The sequence below is a fragment of the Stegodyphus dumicola genome, chromosome 5, assembly GCF_044657685.1.
Source record: "Stegodyphus dumicola isolate Sdum_Otavi_A_Nest chromosome 5, ASM4465768v1".
Lineage (NCBI taxonomy): Eukaryota > Metazoa > Arthropoda > Arachnida > Araneae > Eresidae > Stegodyphus > Stegodyphus dumicola.
In genome coordinates, this window is record NC_140772.1 from 191,134,705 (window position 1) to 191,158,594 (window position 23,890).

The 23,890-nt window shown below is 31.1% G+C and overlaps 1 protein-coding gene across 2 annotated transcripts in view; it reads right to left on the reverse strand.

Moving 5' to 3' along the window:
* LOC118193856 (uncharacterized) overlaps window positions 1–23,890 on the reverse strand; it is a 70,459-nt gene that overhangs the window by 24,516 nt on the left and 22,053 nt on the right. The window contains exons 1-2 of one of the 2 annotated variants that reach the window (XM_035365018.2): window positions 8,931–9,284; window positions 4,905–5,097 (exon numbers count right to left, since the gene is read on the reverse strand). In XM_035365018.2, coding sequence (XP_035220909.1) covers window positions 4,905–5,081 — 177 coding nt within the window. In that variant the 5' untranslated portion in view covers window positions 5,082–5,097; window positions 8,931–9,284. Of the gene's footprint in view, window positions 1–4,904; window positions 5,098–8,930; window positions 9,285–23,890 lie in introns of those variants that run through there. The other variant, XM_085817496.1, reaches the window with a different exon arrangement.

A 23,890-nucleotide genomic window follows, 5' to 3' on the forward strand; every position in this document is an offset into this window, starting at 1 on the left:
TTATCCCAAAATGTTTGAAATGAACTAACTGAAAACCCAAAAATAAATGGCTCAAAATAAAAATAATTCTTCTATTTTTCAATAAATAAAATGTAATAAATAAATGTCTTAATTTTTTAATGCCTGTTTTTGTAATTAATTTTTTTCCTCTCAAAAACTGCAATATTGTTACAGTTACTTTCCTATTTTTAAACGCTTCCTCTTTAAGCATTTCTGTGCAGCAACAAATAGCAATGTTATCATTATAAGGTTACATTCAATATTGCAGAGGTGAGCAATATCTGCATTCATATGACAAGACTTTTTGCTTGAAATTGTCTCACGATCTACCTACTATAATTTTGACATTTAAAACCTTCAAAACTTGTATCTCATATATTAATAAAAGACAGTACGGGGAGCAATATATTTTATTAATTGAAAAATATAGATTACATTTTTCTGAGAAGTCTGCATTTCATATCTCAATATCATATATAGAGTTAACCAAGCATTATTCATAACCTGATATATAATCAGATATAGATAAATGATAATGAACCTTCAATATGGAAATCAGTAAGTAAGAAAGGATGTTCAGTATTTCCTACTTACATCTTTAAATAAGAAAATTTTAAATACAAAAAAGCTAATTCACAGAAACACATAGGTCCAAAACAAAAGTTCATATGTTCGCTACTTAGTCTTATGTGGAGACTCCTGACAATTTCCAAAAAATCTTCCTTGTATTCTCTCACTAGTAATATTAGATCATATTGTGCAGTTCTAATTTCCTTTTTAAATGCATTTTTTTCAACATGCATCATTTGTCAGAAAAGTTCCAGGACGAAGGTCAAAAATAGAAAATTGCATTAAACCAAGTAATGATCCTAGATGCTATTAAAGTAGTCCCTTTGGCTATCTATACACAACTGCCAACATTTCTGGAGGTCTTGGAGGCAAGCAGGAAAATCTTCAACTGCGAAGCTTGCAGGCTCATTTGTCCTAGCCCATTGGATGTCTGCAATAATCTTGATGAAGCTTTCCTTTCTGTCACATTTTCAAGCATGGAAACAAGAATAAATCATAATAATCTTTGACACAAATGTGGCTCTATCCAATAGTTTGGCAGAAACACGGTTTTCCTCTTTCCGTTGATTCGTTAGTGAGTGAAGGACAATTCTTACTTTAAGTTTTCGTTTCCCTAAATCTTTATGTAAAATCTTATAACACACATCACGATTTAAATTCAGTTCTTCTTGTATCATATGCACAGTTACATGACAATCTTCTTGAAATAACTGTTTTACACGCTCCGCGTTTGCATCAGTATGTGCTACAGACAGACAAGCAGCTCTGGGATCGTCTTTCACTGAATCTCTGCCTTGACAAAACCTTTTTTTTTTGCCACTTGAAAACACGACTTCTTGAAAGTGCCCCCCCCTGCATATGCTTGCTTAATCATGTTCCATGTTTCACTAGTTTTCCTGAGCTTAACCCTGAATATATAATTAAAATTTCGGGGCTTTTGTGGGCGACTGGACTTATATGGAAAGTAAATTTTGTTTTGTATGAATTAATGCTATTGATAATTTTAATTGGCTTGTTGTTCCTTTGCAATTCTAAATTTAAATCACTAAATTACAATATAAAATCTGTAAGAAATGCTAAATAACTGAGCCAAGTTTTATTTAAATTTAATGATTTGCAAGAATTTTTTTATCTCAGTTAATAAATAAATAAATAAATAAATAAATAAATAAAACTGCTGCAGAAATTTACTTCTACTTAGCTACTTTACATTAGTATATAATAATAAGTCTGGTAGTTCGTCATTACAATATGCTTGAAAGAGATGAAAATGGAGGGAACTTCCTTGAATGGTATTACAATTTTGAATGCTATGACTATTACTTCTTTTGCATTTACTCTTTTGCTGGTAACACTTAATGATGAATTATGCAATGACAGCCCCAAAAATTGAGAATTTGTCAGTATTATCCTTCTCCATCTGCTGTTACTGAAACTAGTTTAAAAAGTATGAGTTTCAAATTAGTGAGGAAGTTTTAAGAGTTATGACATCTTTAATCCTTTTTTTCACAGAAATCATACCCAGCAATTCCTCTCTGGATATATAATTTTTAAAAGCCATGTGAATAAAAATAAGCAATTTTATATCTGTTGGTTTGACAAACTGAAAGGAAAAACAAAGTCTAGTAATGTTATATTACCATCTGAGCTGCACAGGTTTTTGGATTTGTCATGAAGACCTGTATTTATGCAGTATTTATTAGCTAAATTTATATAATTACTTATTTTAACCTCTATTTTCATAAACTTGCATTCATTAAGATTACATTTGCATTATTAAAGAAAGTAAGAAAGCAAAACATCTTAAGTTATAAGCTAATATGTATCAAGTGACAAAAAATCTCATGACCGGCGGATAAAGCCGGTCATGCCATTCAGAGGGTTAATGTTCTCTGATATTTTCCCTTTTTTTTTTTTTTATTCACTCAATTAGTATTTCAAGACATTTTGTGTGATGACCATGTATGCGCAATTTAGACGAACGGTGTACAACGCCTCTCTCTCTCACGCAACTCGCATTAGAAGAGAAGGAAGTAATGAAAGCAACACGCAGTATGCTAGCATACTAATGACACATACGGTACATTTTTTTTTGTTAACTATTTGTTTTGTTTGTGTGTTAATAAAGTGTTTGTCTGTTAAATGTCTGTTTTATGCAATGCCCACATTACGCTCACGTTTACATTAAGAAGGAAGAATATATCCAGTACCCACGCAAAAGTAATATACAGTCAAAAGTCTTTAATCCGAACGTCCATAATCCGAAATGATCTATAATCTGGACCTCAAAGCTACAAAATTTCTGTGCATGCGTAGCGTTTACGCATGCGTGTTTTATGTATAACGGACGGTATAAGCTAAGCTAAAATTATCTAATTCAGTTAATGTTGCAGACTGCGTTGTTCCTTAATCTTCTAATGGAATACAGCTTATTATTTTTTGCAGACTGTTACAGCAATTTTATAAAAGTAAGCTTGAACTTTGGATTATGTCAAAAAGAATTTCTGATTCTGTAGCTGACAAAGGATCTACAAAACGAAGGCACGTTTCGATGTCCATCAAACAAAAAGTGGAATTGCTGCAAAAAATGGATGTTTCTCTAACCATTCCAAAATCTGATCAATTTCACGCTGCTCTGTGGGGGCGGGGAACATCAAGGTGTGCAATGAACTGGAAGTTGATCTGTCAGCATCATCCTCATCTTCAGGGCAGATGTTTTTACTTTATTCGGCTTATAATTCCTTACTAAATGTAGTATTTCATCTCGATGTACTCTGTCTTTGATATGATTTAAATCAAATCTATCGTCATTATAAATATCACGAATACACATCAAATAGTTTTCTGGTTGCAATTTTCTAATTCTGACTATGCGTAATGTATGCTTTACGCATGCGCGCGTTGAAAGAAATGTTTAATAAAGTAAACAAATAAATATTAAGCGCTTTTTTTTTCGTAAATTTTGATACCCTTTAGATCATTATTGTTCTTTATTTTATAAATTACGGTTTCATATTTTTAATTTTATAATTTCTGCATGCCATCTTACCAGATTTAAATTGATGATCTATAATCTGGAATCGCTGAAGTCCCGACTAAAGACTTTTGACTGTATAACATTTTGTAAACTTTTAATTGCAGTACTGATTATTGTCTTGTTCTTAAAATTATTAAAAAAAAATTTGATATTTCCTGTACAGTTTCTTTTATAAATTCCTCATCAGAAAATAGTTTATATTTTTTCCCCTTAAAATACAGTTTGCTTTGAATGATGCAACAGGCACTGCAAATGATTTCAGCATAAGCTTTTTAAGAACATTTTGTTCAGCTCGAGTTTTTAATATCTCCAATTTTAATTTTTATCAAGCGACTACTTTATGAATAATTTATTGCTATTTATTACCTTTTTACCAGAGACATTGCATATTAAGTAATATTTATCATTGTAAAATGTAATCAATCATGTTCCCATTCTTTATGAAAACAACAAGTTGCCAATGTGTTTGGTTTTTTTACTTATTTTAATGGGCAATGAAATTATAAAAAAAATAGACAAATTTCAATTTAAAACATAGAAGGAAGATACTTTCCTTTTTATGCAGCAGTTAGGTTAAGGAAAACTAACATTGTTTCTAAAAATGCTGACGTAATGTTACTAGTATGGAGAATATAAAACATTAAACAAGGGCACAAGGATTCAACTTTATGTATTGTTACACAGGAGCATTAAAAGAGAGTGTGTTGAGGAGCACACTAGATGAAATGTTGAACAATAAACGAATGGCATACGAAATTATTTACATAATGTATGATGTTTTCATACTTCTTATATTGCTAGCCATAATTCATCCCCTGCTTCACTTTTTTTTTTTTTTCAAAATGTTTCTACGTTATGGCTCTTTCAAAAATTTTGCTAAAAGCAAGCACATTTTCTCCTATTGTAGCTTTTATGACTTATGAAACAGTGAGCTAAAAAAATGTAAATATATTCTGCATCACTTGATTTCTGCATAAAAATAAAATGCACAAAAACAGACTGTTGTGTAGTCAAAAACCAATTACTTATGTATTACAAATAATTTTATGTACTCATTTGTTAGAGTTTATTTTTACTTTGCTCAATTAAAATTTTGTTTTGAAATTTTCACACTAACTGAAGCCAGATTATGCCAGGTACTGTTATATGCATAAAATATACTTAATAAAAAAAACTTTAAGTATGTCTGGTTTCATCATACTTGAGTCAAAAAATAAAAAAAACTTTTTTAAAAATTCAACAGTCATAATTCTGATACATAACATATAAAGCACTTATTTTCAAAATTTTATCTTACCTGAACCGATAAAAATGCTATAATTAATGCTATTACATCTGATAGCATATGAAAGGAATCTGCTACTAAAGCTACAGAATTTGTTATGTAGCCAACAATAATTTCTATAAAAAAGAAACCTGTTGTTAAAGTGAACATGCTCATCAGGCGACATCTTTTCCCTGAATACCTTCCCATGATTCAAAATAAAATCCTAGAAACGAAAATAAATACATAAATATACATTAAAATTCAAATATTTAGATACAAATCCTGATGATTTCAATTATTTTTTATTTCCATTCATAAGCTAATTTTTGGTATTTAAAAAATGGCACAATTTTTAAAGAATTTTATTAAAAATATGAAACTTTAAAAATTTAAAGAAACATAACAAAAAAAATCAGGGAACAGCTTGAGTATAGGACCCCATTGGCGATTTTTGGGCTTGGCGACTCAAGCCATGGAAAAGCCGATAAAATTGAAAACACAAGTTAGAAAGCACGTTTTAACCAGAAAAAATTTTAGAATATATGTTTAAACAGCAAATTTGAAGGTACATAAGTAAGTAGGGGCATATTTTAAAATATATTGGCAAATTAAACTGTAAATTTATTATATTTTATTGCATATTGTAAAATCAGTTAAAATTGAAACTAGATGTTAGAATGCACATTTTAACAAGAAAAATTTTAAATACAAATTTAGAACATATATTTAAACAGTGAAACTGAAAATAAATAAATAAATGGAGGCATATTTTTAGCGGTCATACTGAAAATACAAATTACAAGCTTTAAAATTAAAAATAGGAGCTCAGAATAAATGTTTAAATTAAAAATATCAAAATAGGAGTTAAGAATGCATGTTTAAATTAAAAGTAAAGAAAAGTTTGAAAATACACAAGTACATGGAGGCATATTGTAAGAAGCAATATTGAAAATGCAAGTTTTAAGTTATAAAACTGAAAACAGGAGTTCAGAATACATGTTTAAATTAAAATTAAAAGAAATGCTGGAAATGTAGTAAAGTTTACAAAATCATGGTAAATTTACAAAGAAATCCTATACTCTGCCCAATTTATGTCCCTTACAATTTCTAGAAATTTGTTGAATACATCAATATTTTGCTCCTTCGAAGAAAATGACACTTTCCAGTTTAAAACACACGGGAATGCGACAAGGTTGCCAAAGTGGAGTACTCTAGAATTTACTGGGTTACCAGAAAAACAACCATCCAAAAAGTGCACCAAGCAAAAATCGCCAATGGGGTCCTATACTCAAGCTGTACCAAAATCAGTTTTTCACTTACTCTTTTCAGCAAAACTGGAAAAAAAAAAATGTCTTTTAAGGGTGGGGTAGCTTAATTTTTTTTTTTTTTTTTTCAATCTCGTAATTCGCAACACATTACATATACTAAAATGGCTCTAAACCAGGAACCTTTTCTTACACTCCTACAAACATCATGCATATTCACTTATCCTTACATCGCCATTCAAACCCATCCATAATACTCTTCCTGTCACACAAATGCATATTATTACCACATTTCAGACAAAAAAAAAAAAAAAAAAAAGTAGCTATCAAGCCAACTTTCATACACTATTCAATCATGGCACATTTCTCTTACACTTCTCATAAAGTAAAAAAAAAAATGTTGATGTACTGTCCCTTACCTCTTTCAGTATCACTTCTTTTGCTCTTCCAATAAAGTAATAAATGTTGATGTACATTCACTCACCTCTTTCAGCATAACAGATAAATTTGCAGTGATTACTTATCTAATAAAATGTAACCAGAAAAAATGGCAATAAAACTCTACTTGAGAAGAAAATCGAACAGCAGAAAAACAACCACCACATGAGAAAAATCTAATGGCTACTAAACTATTGAAGTTAATAGTTAATTTCAAATATACTGTTAGGGTCACCTCAGTTAGCTAATAAAATAGCTGGATTAAAATAATAATAATGGAAAATATGCAAACACAAAAATGGAAGCTCATTTTACAACTTCAGAAGAATATCAAGGCTGCAATATTTGACATGCTTATTGCTTATCCAAAACAAGTCAAGCAGGGCTAAAGCACGGCCAAAGCACATATGGGCCTTCAGAACTTTTTCTAAAGTTAAATTAGGGAGTCAGCTTATATACAGATCCATTAATAAAAAATCCATTAATAATAAAAAAATATATACTTTTCCATTAGCCAAGAGTAAGTGATCATTGCCACATATCCACTTCTTTGTTTTTTTTTTTTTAGTTTACAGAATAGAATACCAGAAACCATAATGCTTGAGACCAGAGGTTATGTGGATTTTAGGACAGAAATGATAAATCATAATATTTAGATGAAAAGTGTAAAATAAATAAGGACATTTAGGATACATACAATAAAAGATGCATGAAAATACGGGACATTAACAAAGCATAAAAGGCGATTTTTTTTTTTTACATGTTTCAAACATTTTTCTGGTAGAAATTTATTTTAAAACTTCAGAAAGCTCCAGAGAAGATTCCTTTTTTTGTAAATTATACACTCATAATTTTAAATTTTAGGTATTTTCATCAGGTTCCAAATTTTCATTAAAAGATATCTTTTCATTCCTATCAAATTCATTATCAGTGTCAGAACAGTTTTCTTGCTGTGTTGAGTTCAAAACAGAACCAATAATTTCATCATCAGTCATCATCATCTTGTAAAGCCTCCTTATTTGTTATTTCTTTCGAATATAGAAACAATTCTGCTTTAACCTTTGCCGCACTGACCCTAAAACCACAAAATTCAATGTCACAGCTTAGTTTCAATAAACAGAGAAGATGGCCATATATTACGACAGACATTATTAATGTTGTTTGAGAAACAGAATTTGATGATTTTGATAACAAATAGATGTAGTTTTTGATGATGAGTTTTTTTAATAATCAAAAAGTGAAAAATTGATTTTTTTTTTTTTTTTTTTCTTCCAGAAACTGATTTGTAGTAGCATTTAATACTGTGTATTATATCCTGCTCCATTGGTTGCATCCATGATGTAATGTTTGGAGGCAAAAAAAGGGCCACAATATTATCACATGTTAAAATTAGTCCCTATTAGGGAGAGGAGAAAAAAAAAAAAAAAAAAAAAAAAAAGCCTTTTCACTTAAAACCCGAATAAATTCAAAGCTTAAAATTTTCATAATTCAAACATTCTGAAACATTATGCTTAAATGCAAAAATAAATGATTGAAAAAAATGTGCAAATTCAACTGCCACAATTTTCAAGGAAGATAAATACTGTATAAATAACATCAACCAAGCACTTTTAGAAAAAATCATTTAACAGGTTTAAATTTAGAGCTGAGTAGAATGTAACTAAAATACGATGCAAAGTTTCAAGCACCTGCTTTTCAGTATATAATTGTCTAATACGTATCTATTACATGGAAACAAGATACGTAGAACAGAATACAACTAAGCTAACATAACTCAAGCACAATATTTGCATAATGCTCTCTCTCAAAATACAGAGTTTAAATTATTAAAATTAATTAACAAAAACAGCAGTTATCACAGTAACAGGTATTTATATCAAGGTCTGAAATTTAAACAATTACAAAGTTTTTTAAAAAATTACAGAAAATAAGGGTATGCAAATATAATGAAAAAAAGGGAGTGCATTTTACATTATTAATGAATTCTACAATATGTAACACCAAGAAGACAACACAATACTGTATGATACTAACAATGCATATAAAATGAATTATTTAAGTCAATCAAGTCATTTTTTTTAACTGCAATAACAACTTGTCTCAGGAAGAAATCAGTAACTCTGCAATATATAGATAAGATCAAATGGAAATATTTATTTCTATTTAAATAGTTTTTTTTTTTCATTTGATTAATTAATGCGGTAATAATCTGATTCATACACTAATAAAACGAATTTGCAATAAGCTAAAATCCGGAATTTAAAAGAAGAGCATTTTCATGTGATGAAACCGAAACCTATTCACAAGTATTATCTAATCTTAAATCTAAACTAAATTTAACAACCTGGATTACCTGAAATGCAATCTAGTAAGATAATGATATCTTCCACGTTACTAAGTTCAAGACACACACTCAAATAAGCATCTACATCGAGTTTCGTTCAACACGAAAAACCGAGATTTTGCACACATCACTCCTTTTGCACCCAGCATGCTCAAACGTTAGTAACAAGTTATTGTTCCTGAACTTTTGCACACGTTTTCACGTATAGGTTGAAAATATAATCTTCTTTAATTACGTGATAATATGATGATCGTTTTGAATGCGAACGTTTGGAATAAATAATCGTACACACAAAACGAAATCAAATCCACGAAACTATAAATATTACATTTGAATTTTTCTTTGTTATGTTAACAGCCGCCCGGCGGTTACGGATTCATTGCAACAAGGGGTAATTTAGTCTGGGAAAAGAAACATTCGCAGTATATAAAATCCACTATTATTAATAAGACATTTCAAAGATTTGTTAACGAAATGAAATATTATTCTTCGTTCTCATAAATTTAGTCAATTTCCACAAAACCTAGATATTCACATTGTAAATACTGTTTTCATATTGTATTAAATTTTTCCTCTCGTAATGTATTCAAGTTGACGTTCCATTTTCCATTCAGTTCAATTTCAGAATAATTTAAGTGAAGGATGTCACTTTTTGCGCTTAATCGTATGCTGTTGGCAATGTAAACCTTGTACAAAATCATTCTCTTATTCCTGAGCAGTGTTTGAGCCAGTCATCCGAAAGTTCAATCACTAAGCAGGAACCTTCGTTGTCTGAACAGGAAATTAAGATAAATGTTGATCGATTAATGATACTCTCACTAGGAAAGCAATATTGATCTTGATCTATAAATGTTCTGCAACATTCGTTGCTTTGGTAACCAATGAATTTATCTTGATTAGATCTTTGACCTTAATCTGACATTGGCTTCACTTATGAAACATCATATTGAAAAGTTTTGAGTGCAGAAAATTCAGTTCTACTTCATAACTTCTTGGAACAGCCTTTTTCTATAGATAATATGTCACCTATTTACAAGAGCATATACTGAGTTCTTTACTCAATCGCCAGCCATATTTGCAAAAATATTTCTAATAAATTTCAAACTCATAGAACTCCTGAAGACCTGCAAACTGACATTCTTCTCAGTTTATTTTCTACATCTTTGCTAGCCTCTAGAGCTACTGGTTACCCCATAGAAAATCACTAGTATTACTATATGTGTATATTGGCCAGATCAGTTATATCTCTATGTAAAAGAAAAAAAAGAAGGAAAAAAAAAAAAAAAATCTGAAATGTTTCAGATTTTAAATTACGTCCAAAGCGGCGTTTTTTAACATTTTGTGTGTTACCTTTCTTTATTAAATATCATGTTCCTCGCACTTAAACCATAAGATCCAGTGCAACAGCAATATCGCAAAATAGTTTTAAAACGAGCATATCTTTAGAATTTCCGATACAGAGACTCACGCGCTGGAGATAAAAATGTTTTTTCTGCACAACGTTGCCATTGCTCGCTTTGAAATCCTTGAGTTTGTTAATCAAAAATTCGTCAAAGTTTTAAAAAATAGGAAATCGATCATAAAACAAATTTCAAATTTCAAATTTGGTCTTCCACATGCTCATATTCGTTGGAGGATTACGTTATTCAAAATTCGATGACTCTATGTACCGTTGTTTTATCACAATACGAGAAATATACATACATTTATGCAGATTTTTCATTATTTAATTTCTTCAAATATAATGCAGGACTCTAACATTTTGTGTCAACAGTTTGAAAAGTGAACCGACATTTATGAGTCCGACGCAAAATGCCAAAACGAAACTAATAGTCCTTCGGGATTCAAATCCCTTTGGACTAAAAATTGACCTCTTTGAGCAATTTTGCAATTGCTCAAACGCTGCTGATATTTTAATTTTGAACAGCCTTTAGTAAAAATCTGAACTAGCTTATATTTATTTATTTATTTTATTTTTCTATTTTTAAGCAGAAACGTTTCCTAAACATTTCTTATTGCTCGAATCCTTTTTTTTACTAATAGTGGGCTCTAGTCGTTTCTAGGCTTGTCGCTACTAAGTCGTTGTCACTACTAAGGCTAAGGTTAGTCGTTGTCACTACTAAGGCTGGAAACTGTGATCTCTTTATTATAGAGGCACCTAATAGGTGGATTACCGTTGTCTTCTATGAAGGAACGGAAAAATTATATCCGTGTCTTCTCCGTGATTCGATGTCAGACCATACGCTACGGTAGTCAGAGTCACTAACCGCTTTGCCGTCTGGGCGTCGCTGAATATTTTTAAAGTATAAAATTTTAAGAAACACCAGAGTAAATTTGGATTTTTAACTCTAACAAATGATAACACGAAGATATAAAATAAACGAAACGAACATTTATTCCAGTTTTTATATCATGCCTATATAAGAAACTTTTTCAGCTTTCTTAATCTAACCCCTCAAAATTCCTGAACGTTTTCAGGTTTTAACGGTAGCCTAAAAGGGTTTGTTAGGGTTTTATTTGCTTTTGCAGCGCTCGCAGACTGCCAGTCCGCTTTTGCACTCACTCTTGCTAATTCACTTTTTGGGGGGGGGTCTTTATAGCTTTACTATTAAGCATCGTTTTCTTCGCACTTATGTCACATATAGTTTAACAACAAAATCATAAAAATTTTAAGCTGCATAGTAACATATGCTTAGAATCGCCGATACATTGTTGAGTGTTGGCATAGATTTTCCTGTTTCATTCACACTTTTCTTAGTTCACCATATCAATATTCATTTTTCTTAATAGACGGCTAACAATGTAATTTTTTGATATTTTATTACTAACATTTTATGTGTTAACTTTATTTATTATTTAATACGGTCTTCGGACTTGCGCCATATAAAATTCAATAAAATATTTAAAACATAGTATCTTAAGAATCCCTGATAAACCGTCAGCAGTAAGCAGAGCTACTCAGCCGACGGAAATAGCGTCGCAAAAAAGGGGCGTGGTAACCGCCATCTTGGATTTTCCCGCTAGCGAAGTAGACGGTTTTGAATAATGTCATACACGATAGTTTTATTTTTGTGGCAAAACAATGCTTTTTTCAAAGTTTGGAAGCCTCCTCCGTATGCCCTTTGCAATGAAAATGAAGCCACGAAACGTCAGAGTACGACGTCAATACTTATCATGGCCGCTACCATAGGCGGACATCCCTTTGGTTTTGTTTACATTCTGATTCGTGTTATCTACAAGTTGACCATCATTTTTGAATGAAACTATCATCCTCGAATGATCCTTGAACGTTAAATCTCCCTTCCTAATTTTAATACTTAATATAAATAATTCTCTACTTCTTACATAGAAAAATCACGAGGACTGCAAATAACCACTTAATTCAATAAAATCTATCTACATAAAAATGTGTTATATGACATGCTGAAAGCTAGATAACCATTCCAAGTTTCAGCAGTATTTTACACAAATTCTGCTTAAAGACACATATCTAAGCCCCGGACCAGGGCCGCGCCAGAGCAGATGCAACCTGTGCGGCTGCACTGGATGGCAGAATTTAGGGACGGTAAAATTTTTAGATTTAAAGAAGTACCGACAACAATTATTGACGAGGAAAATTCTTTTAGAATTTAAGGAAAGCACTGGATAGCAGAATTATTAGAATTTATAGATGCATCGGGCAGAAACATTTAATTTGCAAAGTACATAGTGCCGGCCCTGCTTCGGACATTGACATTTGCTCTGAAAGTCAACATAATTTTATTTGACAATGCGTTTCGCTCTCTTGTCCATACGCTGTAAGGTAGGCATGAGAAGTCGTGATGTCACGTTGTTGACATTCCCTTGGCTTCATTTTTGTTATGTAATGCTTACATCATCTGCTGTAACCTCCTTTTTTGCGACAGCCACTTTTTTGCTTTTATGGCAACGACCTCTTGATCCGCGTGTTTAAGATGACATCATCAGTTTCTCATTTGGGCATACTTTTTACAAAATAGCGTCAGAAGCATGAAATCATACATAATTTGTTTGAGCATGTTATTTTACAGAATAGCGACTGCCTTGTTATACCTTTATATGCTTCTGCTTAGATAAATGAATACATTTCTGTGGATCAATCAGACTGTCTGAAAGAGAATCTCACCGCCTCTTAATCAGTCACCATTCTGATGAAAACGAGACTTCTTGCCTAATATAGAGCTATTCTGAGAAACATTCAGCACTTCTTTTCTTCTTGAGCGTGCACAATTTTTTGCTTTTACAATCGACTATCATTTCTAATTTTTTAACAGAGTTCTATTTCATTCTTGACAGCTTTAAATCTGAATCAAGGATAGCAACGAAATAACAACGCTAAAGATGTACGTAACGTTTAGAAAACAATACTTTTCTTTAGAATTTAATTTTTTTTTAAATTTTATTTTTCAGGTAGCAATGTGTTCAAAATTACCCTTTACCTTTCAGATGGATCGGGAAAACATGTTTGAATGTTAAATTATGCCTTTGAAACCACATATTGTTGAACATTCGAGACTGCAACATTATTCAAACACAAGACAATCGGATTTACGAATATACCCTTGTACCAAAATAAAATTAGAAGAAACAAGCCATTTAGAGAAGAAAATCTGATGTGTACACCACATGACTTCATTGTACGGAATATTAAATTATACGCATTTTTTCTTGCATTTCTTTTAAACTTATTGGATTGAAGCAAATCACCTTCGTCGATAGCGCATACACCACAATAGAATAAATGCACTCTTTAAAATTCACTATATTTATTTACTATAGTGACACTTTGGCGCTAGGTTCACTTAACAGCGTTACATTTCGTTCATGTCAGGACTCAGAATGCATATGAATTTATATCATTTGAAGAATTATGTAATCGTTGCCACATGTTCTATTCAAATACTATAATAAATATAAAACGATGTATAAAAGAAATTAAGCAAACAGCAATAAAAAAGAAACAGTTTTTCGAAGGCGTTATCTTTGTTGTTTCGAAACTTAGTTTCTCTAGATTGTCAACAAATCTGCTATTTTGCTAAGTTTGAAATGTAAACAAACATTGTGCTATCATACGAGGTCCGCCATGTTCCAAAAAAGCTGGTTGCCGATTATATTAGCTCCTTAAAACCCGAAAAAGCGCCAGATGTTGGTGGTATTTCTACCAAAGAGTTGAAACATCTTTCTATCAATGCCATCACTTGTCTTTACTAAGATAATCAACTCTATCGTCAAATTCTCTTACTTTCCTAATATATGAAAACATGCCATCATCATCGTCTTCACAAAATCGCATCAAAATTCAACGTTTCCCCAGAACTACGCCCAATCAACCTTCTCAGTCAACTTTGTAAAATAGCTAAAAAAAGTTATTCTATATCATCTTAATCAAGTTATTCCAGAGAGCTCCTACATTCCAGAAGAACAGTTTGGCTTCCGTCATATTCACAGTACTAATCACCTGCTGCTTCGTGTCATTAACTATATTACTGACGGTTTAAATTGTAAGTTCCCTACCGGAGCAATTTTCCTTGATATTGAGAAAGCTTTTGATAGGGTATGGCAACGGGGATTTATATATAAACTTATCAAGTTAAACTTCCCCGATCATTGTATTAGACGTATTGCTTCCTATCTCCAAGACAGAATCTTTGCAGTGAAAATTGGAAGTTCTGTTTCTTTCACGAGAAAAATTTTCGCTGGAGGGCTCCAAGGATCTGTACTTTCTCCATATTTATATAACATTTACATTTTTGATATTCCTAAAGACCCACAAATTACCCTTGCTCTTTTCGCCGATGATACTGCAATTTAGATACAAGCTTCTACTGTTACTGTTGTTCAGCTCCTTCTTCAACACTACCTCCATCATCTAGAAAATTGGCTCACTCTTTGGAGGATTGCAGTTAATACCGAAAAATCAAAAGCAATAATTTTTCACAAAGGCCAAACAAATTTCACTCCACCTAGACCTCTTCTGCTTGATGAAGAAATTGACTGGGTTGACCAAGTTAAATATCTAGGAGTCATTCTTGATAAAAAATTGACTTTTCAGAAACATCTCAGGGAAACTGTGAAAAAAAATTAATGTCACGCTCGCAACTATGCGCCCACTTCTTGGCAGAAGAAGTCATATGTCCGCTTCTAATAAACTCCACTTATATAAATCTATACTTCGACTAGCCTTACTCCATGCTACTCCTGTCTGGGACTACGCTGCCAAAACTCACCTGCAACACATCCAAATTCTTCAAAACAAAGCACTCAGAGAGATTATCAATGCTCCATGGTTAATTCCAAATTCCAATAGCCACTGCGATCTCAAAGTAGATACAATTCAAGATTATATTCAAAATCTTGCCAGAAATTTCTTCTATTCAGTTCTCACTCAACTTAACAACTGCATCAACTCTCTTAGATGTTCTCCATTTTCCAGAGAAAAGCACAAATATCCATCTGACATTCTCCATCCTTAACATTTTTTTATTTATACTAGATTCTTCAGTTCACTGATTTGGACCTTCGACCAGAAAGTCACCTTTTTCGTCGACTGATGGCGGCCATCTGACTTTTACTTTCGTCTTTTTGTTTTACTGATGTTTTTCACGTGATACAGAGTAAAAGGAGGCGCTGCTTTCTGAAACTCAAATTCACTATATGTTCTTAGTAGTCCGCCATCACAAAATTAATTAGGCTTAGCTGCACTTAAACAACTTTTAAATTGTTGATAACTCTACAATATTGCATGCGGATTTACTAAAAGCATAAACCTCAACCTGATATATATATTTATATACGTTTGGTGCGGCCGATTGCAACCAAAATACGAGGTGCACATCTACATGTTACAGCAGTCCTATATACAAAATTTCAACATTCTGAGGCTACTCGTTTTTGAGTTATGCGGGATACGTACGTACGTACGTTCGTACAGACGCTACGAAAAATTCTCTTCAGAATTAATTTTAAATCAGTTTTATAATTTTTTGGGTACAAAAGAGTCTTTTATTCTGTCCTTACGTACAGATGTCACGCAAAAACATCGTTAAATTGCATTTGATAGCTGTCAAAATAGACATTTTCGTTGAAATATGATGCCTGAAAATTTTCTTTATTACAATACTTCCTTTTTACTTCGTACAAGTAAGTAAAAAGTATATATTTGTGAAACATTTATACTTTTTATGCGTTGGTACCCCAATTTTTACTTCCTTGTACGAAGTAAAAAGGAAGTATTGTAATCTCGAAAAACTTCAGGCATCATAGTATTTCTTATATATTCAAATATCTATTTTGACCGCTATCGAATGCAATTTAACGATATTTTTGAATGAATCCATACGTAAGCACAGAATAAAGGACTCTATTCTCCCCAAAAAATTATAAAACTGATTTAAAATGAATTCTGAAGAGAAATTTTCATGGCGTCTGTGCGTGCGTACATATGTACGTATCTCGCATAATTCAAAAAAGAGTAGCCTCAGAACGTTGAAATTTTGTATATATGATTGCTATAGCGTGTAGATGTGCACCTCGTATTTTGGTTGCAATGGGCCGCACCAAAATTATATATATATATATATATATATATATATATATATTGAAATATTATTCTTCGTGATGATTTAACTCCAGTCCCCGTTAAAACATTATTAACATTTTGCTTTCAAATTACTTCAAAACATCTTTCAAAATATAACTAACCAGTATGGATGCACACTTTTAAAATAATTCTACTTTAATTAAACTTAGGAGATAATATAATCAATTAATCAATACTGTTTAGGAAATAAATTATATATATATATATTGTTTCATAAGAAAATTGAGTTTAATTAAAAAAAATTAAATGCATATTTAATTAAATATTCTTTGCGCCATTGCTGCAAGGAATTAAATTTAAATTTAAACAAATTTAAATTCTTAACAAATACGTATAAAAGTAAAAAAGTAAAAAAGCAAATTTAAATTCTAAAAAAAGGAAAAAAGCCAAAATAATTTAAAATAATTTAAAAATATGCAAACATGTAAAAGATTTAATTCTCGAACTAATCTACAATATCATTTAAATTCAGAAGCATAAGCAAATCAAGTGCAAAATCTATCCATGAAAATAAATATACTAATTTAATAAATTAAAATTAAATTAAATTAAACAATTTTTTTTTTTCAAATGCATACGTGAATGATTGTAGAGTAGGCTGGAGACAGACTTATCAAGGGGAAGTTGCCTCCAAACCTAACTCTCCAATCATTCAATTCGTGTTTCGTCATTCGTGTAGGCAAGGGTAAAAGTCAAAACCAAAAGTAATTCCAATAAAGTGGTATCTTAGAAATTTACATTTAAGTAATAACATTTAAGAATTAAAGTTCAAAAAGAAAAATACTAATTAAGTCTTTTGAGAAACAAGCAAGTAAAGTCAAGAATTAAACGTTTTCTTAAAAAATTAATTTTTAATAAAATAATAAAAAAATCTAGAAACTAATGTATTTTAGAAATCCTTGTCTACAGAAACTTCCCCTACACGAATATGCATATCAATAAAAAGAAACTATAAAAGAACTATACATAATCCATATAAACCAATAAGAAATAAGAAACAAAAAGAAACAAAAAGAACTAATTCACAACTTTTAAAATAAATACATATTTAAAAATATAATTTCATATTTAAAAAATACTTAGATACTACATAAAAAATTTAAAAAAAAAATACTTGAAGCAAATAAATAGTAAGTTTTAATTCTAACTTACTTACTATATGAGTGTTGGGGTCTGCAAAAGTGTTGTGAAAGTGAAGTAAGTGTGTTCTTCATATATATATATATTGTATGATCTTAAATTCACTTAGTGCGAAATCGAGTTATTCTACTACTTGCGCAATTGCTGCAAAGTAAGTTAATAATAATTTATTTACTAAAGAAATATTGATTATATTATCTCCCAAGATTAATTTTAATAGAATTATCTAACAAGAGTGAATCCATAGTTAGAAAATTTAATTCCGAAAATTGTTTTAAAGTAACTTGAATGTAAATTGTTAAAAATGTTTAACGGGAGCTTGAATTAAATCATGAATAACAAAATTTCAATTGCAAAAAGAAATTAAATTAAAGGCAAGTAATTAAATTAAAACCAAGTAATTATATTAAAAGCAAGTAATTAAATTAAAAGCAAGTAATCATTACCATTGATCGGAAATAAGTTAACTTTTCAAGGGGAACAAACCAACTCCCGTTCAATGAGCAATAATTAAGAAATAAATACGAAGGTGTTTCGTCCTTTATTCAAGTAATGAGGCGATGTTAAACTGGCAATTTAAGTTAGGCCAAATATTTCCGTGAATTGAAGGGATCAAGAACCAATGCAGAGTAGAGCAGAGAGAACCAATGCAGAGAGTTCTTTAGTGCTCTGCATTGGTTCTTGATCCCTTCAATTCACGGAAATATTTGGCCTAACTTCAATTGCCAGTTTGGCATCGCCTCATTACTTGAGTAAAGGACGAAAAACCTCTCGTATTTATTTCTTAATTATTGTTCTTTGAACGGGAGTTGGTTTGCTCCCCTTGAAAAGTCAACTAATTTCCGATTAATGGCAATGATTACTTGCTTTTAATTTAATTACTTGCTTTTAATTTAATTTCTTTTTGCAATTGAAATTTTGTTATTCATGATTTAATTCAAGTCCCCGTTAAACATTTTTAACAATTTACATTCAAGTTACTATAAAACAATTTTCGGAATTAAACTATGGATTACTAACTATGGATTCACTCTTTTTAGATAACTCTACTAAAATTAATCTTAGGAGATAATATAATCAATATGTCTTTAGTAAATATATATATATATATATATATATATATGTAATATTAAAAGCACAAGGAAAGGAAAAGACGGAGCAGTGTAGATGCGTGATTAGACCCATATTGAAGAAGAATTTTGATTGCGTAGTATTTAAAGAACTTAACAGTCGAGGCAGTTTTAATTCCATTTTTATTTCCAATTGATATTTGTGGCCACAATCACTTGGCACTCTAGTCGTGCCTTTCCACAGAAGATTTACATTTTTGATATTGTTGGGATAGAAAGCAAGCCAGCGAAATCACATCTTAGCACAGTAGCGAGCAAAAGCTGAAGTACGTAGTTATGAAAGATGCAAGCACGCGAAGAGAAAAGTTTCGGTTTACAATTCGGTGATTGGTCGTCAAGAGGCATCTGATATTAACGGTTACGTAAGATTGCATGATTAATTTGAATGACGCAATGCAGATAAGTTATTACGATTTTAGAATAGAGAGGAAGAATTTATGTTTATAGTTATATTATAATTCTGATTCATACATTTTTATCTTACATATTCCCCCCTTCAAAAAGAAAAAGGCGTAGCGACAGAGAAGCCTTTTTAAAGAGAAAGAGTTAAAGCACCAGCAAATTAAAAAAAAAATATATATATAAATAAATAATAAAATTTTGATCCTGTAATGTATTATCTATAAATATCAATTTTTTTTTTAAAAAAATAGATGCTTAATTTTTAGAGTCCTATTGAATTTTTCAACATTTCAGTCCAAAAGTCTTTTTGTTTGAGAGTTCACATAATCATAATTCTTCAGGGAAGGTTCTTGTTATCGCAGAATATCACAAAATAAACTTTTACATAATCAGTGTTTATAATTAAATGTAATGCACATAAATATTTATGATACTTATTTCTATACTGATAAATTATAATTTAACATCATAAATAATAGGATTAAGATTTTCAGAATTTATGGTTTCACCGTTATCATCTTTCATTTACAATTCCTGATTTTACCAAACTGGAAGCCTCGCAATATTTCTAAACAAACATATCCATCAATAGGGCTGTCGTCTTGAGCTAACCAGTGTGTTCTCTGCACTGGTGGCCCAGGGTGCCTACACAGTTACTTGAAAAGGCCTCCGTTCCTTGCATTAAGGTAACTGGCCTTTGAGAACTGCATTAATACATTCCATAATAAAAAAGTATAATAATAATAATAATATAAAAAATTTACATGCATTCATAAAATGAGAGCCTCCAACATTATCTTGCATGAAGAGGGTAAAAGGAACAACTGTACAGAGGTAATTACAGGCCTCTGTTGAAGGAACCCAGTACTCCCTCGACATACACTATACTTAACATACAATCACCCATAAATTTAACATGCATTTACCATAATTTCATATTACGTTTCTGTAATAATTGCACTATTTTTTACACCTACTTCATTTTTAGAATAATTATAAAATTCGTATTCAAAATTCTCAACAAAATTTCAAAAATATAAAAACTTATCTTAATATCCTTCCCTATGAATAATTTAAATAGCTTAAAATTAATTACTTAATTTGCTCACACATAATTATGAAAAATTAATGAACAAGAATTTCAGATTTTCTCAAAACAAATTGCAGAAATTTAAAATTGCAGAATTTAAAGGTTGAAATGAAAACTATAGAATTCGCAGCATAATTAAATGATTTAGTTCCTGAGTTAGAGTCACACGAATGTAACAATTTTTGAGCTGTTGAAAAAGTGGAAGTGCAAATAATTTTTTGTCGCACATACTTGCAAACACCAACTCAGATCGACCTTGAACTCGCTGTAATGCTTAATTCCTAAACGGTAATTCACTGATGATTTCTTTTTCACTAGGCATTCGAACTTCTCAATTTACCGAGATATTACTTTCAATCTGTAAACACTACGCGTGATTATTCCTTTGAAGCACTTGCAAAACACCACAGCAGAAGAATGATCTGTTATTTTTTAAACACTGAAAAAACAAAGTTGATGATTCACTTCTTTCACATTATCTTGGATTTATCACAAAACGATGATTTGAAGAGCTGAATTAAATTTTCCATTGAGGTTTCAGGTTGCAGGCAACTATCCTTACCGGCTTAATTGTCATAATAAGAGCACAAGGAAAGGAAAAGACAGAGCAGTGTAGATGCGTGATTAGACCCATATTGAAGAAGAATTTTGATTGCGTAGTATTTAAAGAACTTGGCAGTCGAGGCAGTTTTAATTCCATTTTTATTTCCAATTGATATTTGTGGCCACAATCACTTGGCACTCTAGTCGTGCCTTTCCACAGAAGATTTACATTTTTGATATTGTTGGGATAGAAAGCAAGCCAGCGAAATCACATCTTAGCACAGTAGCGAGCAAAAGCTGAAGTACGTAGTTATGAAAGATGCAAGCACGCGAAGAGAAAAGTTTCGGTTTACAATTCGGTGATTGGTCGTCAAGAGGCATCTGATATTAACGGTTACGTAAGATCGCATGATTAATTTGAATGACGCAATGCAGATAAGTTATTACGATTTTAGAATAGAGAGGAAGAATTTATGTTTATAGTTATATTATAATTCTGATTCATACATTTTTATCTTACATATATATATATATATCCACTCTGTTACTCGGCTCAGTAATCTCAGTTTCTTTATTCTTATATGTTTGTAAACTGTGCATTTTTTGCTTTAAAAATGATTGAATTAGGTTGTTCTTATCTTCCGGTTAAAGTTTTTATGCCTTTAGTAAATATGCATGCAGTATTTTTAGAATTATTAACCATTTAAAAATGGTTTAAGTGCCACTAATCCTAATTATTTTTGCAATGGCGGCAATGTTTGTTTACATTTTAAGCAGCAGAATAGTAAATTTGTTGCCAATCTTAGAGAAAGTAAGCTTCGCAAAAACAAAGATAACGCCTTCTTTTATTATTGCGAATTAAATCATTCTTAATCCATTGTGGAATTTATTCGAGGAAATACATGTTTAAGATTTACTTCATAATTTTCAATACAGATATTTTGAGTTTTATGTATTTTTGCCTTGTCACGAAGTGAAAACTGAATTAATTGAATGAGAAATACTGAATCGTTCGTGAAAAACTGTTTTTTTAATTGTTTTTTGTTGTTTGTCTAATTTCTTTTATACATCGTTTTAGATTTATTATAGTATTTGAATAGAATATGTGGCAACGATTAAGATGATATAAATTTTGTGCATTCTGAGTTAAAAAATTGAATGAAATTTAACGCTGTTAAGTGAACCTAGGGCCAGTGTGTCTTTATGGTAAACAAATATAGTGAATTTTAAAGAGTGCATTTATTCTATTGTGGTTTATGCACTATCGACGAAATAAATTTAGTTCAATCCAGTAAGTTTAAATGAAATGCAAGAAAAGATGCATATAATTTAATATTCCGTACAAGGAAGTCATGTGGTGTACACATCAGATTTTTTTATGTATTATTATGAATTTCGGCATATATAAAATATATGAAAAACCGAATTCGATGCATCCATGGTTGATGCTATGGCAGTTTTAACACTGTGGTGTTACTAATCTTTTCTTCAGTTTTTCAAAAGCTTCTTGCTGTTCAGGACGTCAAATCCATTGTATAGTTTTTGCAAGGTTACTAGGTGGCCTTGGAGGCCTAAGGAGGTTCTGCAATTGGTTGACTGTTTCTAGCATTAATACAATATTTACTATATGGGGTTGGATCTCCTCTTGATTCGAAGCAATTCTTGAATTCTTGCAGTAAGCGATTTAGTTGAGTACATCGTTCTGTATTCAGATGTTTACCTTAATTACCTTGAAGATTCAATAAAGAGGACGTTTCGAAAACTTAACTAAATCGGAAGTTTCTGCAATTCTTTTCTAAGGGACAGAAATGGATATAGAATTTTCAGTCTTGGAAAGCAACTTGTAGAAAGGTTACTGGACGTGAGGATTTTCACAGAAATGACAAGTATTACTGTGGGCATTCAGGACAATCCCAGCAGACTGGAGAAAATCTAACAGTGTACAGTTTCCTTTTGGTTCTGGCAAAACATTTAGTTCAGTAGGTACCACTTTACATTCAACATCAAGACCCACAACCGTAGTTAAAGGCAGCTACGTTGTTCTGTGTTCCATCAGCGAGCGTCAAAGAAATGTGTTTGGAACTTTAATTTTTAACTTTGTAACATATGGTATAACTTTTTCTCCCGCAATAGAATATGATGCACCGGTATCAGCCCATACAGCAGCTTTCATTACACTATTTCTAAAGACAAATAAATTGGATAGCAATGTGAATGTAAACAAATTGGCACTGTTTAAAAACACTTTATCTCCTTCCTTAGATGTTGAGCTGGTAGGACATTTGGATTGCATGTATCCAGGAGTTCCACACCCTTAACATTGGATGGTTCGTTTTCTTAGTGCATGCTCTTGGAGAATAAATTTCTTGTTATTTTCTTGTGGTTAGCTCCTCACAATATCTCTGTGGACTATCTGATATTTTCTATCTGATGTCAGGAACTTACTTCTAAAATTTTGCATGTTAGCTGGCCCTGAATTTTTCTTTAATCGATGCCAAACATTTTATAGGTATCCAACTTCTCTGTTAATTTCAGTGACTGATTCCATTCTGCACACGAGTCCATGAATTTTAGTCGCTAATAAGGTTTTTAAGCTGTTCAAAAACTTTAAAGATAAATTATTTAATTCATCTTTCAAAATATAATGCTAGTTCAAAGTAGAAATCTTTCCAAGTTGTATCTGGGCTCTAATTGTGTTGCTAAAACAAAAAACTGTCTGAAACGGTCAGCAGTTAACCTGTATCGCTTAAAAAGTACTTCCTTAATTTTTCTGTATTTTTGAGATTCTTTTTAACCTTTTTAGGCAACAAATTGTGCTACTTCTGCCGGGAATGAACTGATCAGATGAAAAGTCCATTTTGATTCTCGAACGCTTAAAAATTTTAATCGACTTTCAAAAATTGTCAAATACAATGCAATTTCATCTCCTTTAGGGTTAAAATTAGGAATAATTCTCGTAATATTAATTTTGGGTTTATCTATTCCCTGATCCGTCACCTCTTTTTGAAAAATGTTTCGCAACTCCAGTTAACGTTTTAATTTTTCC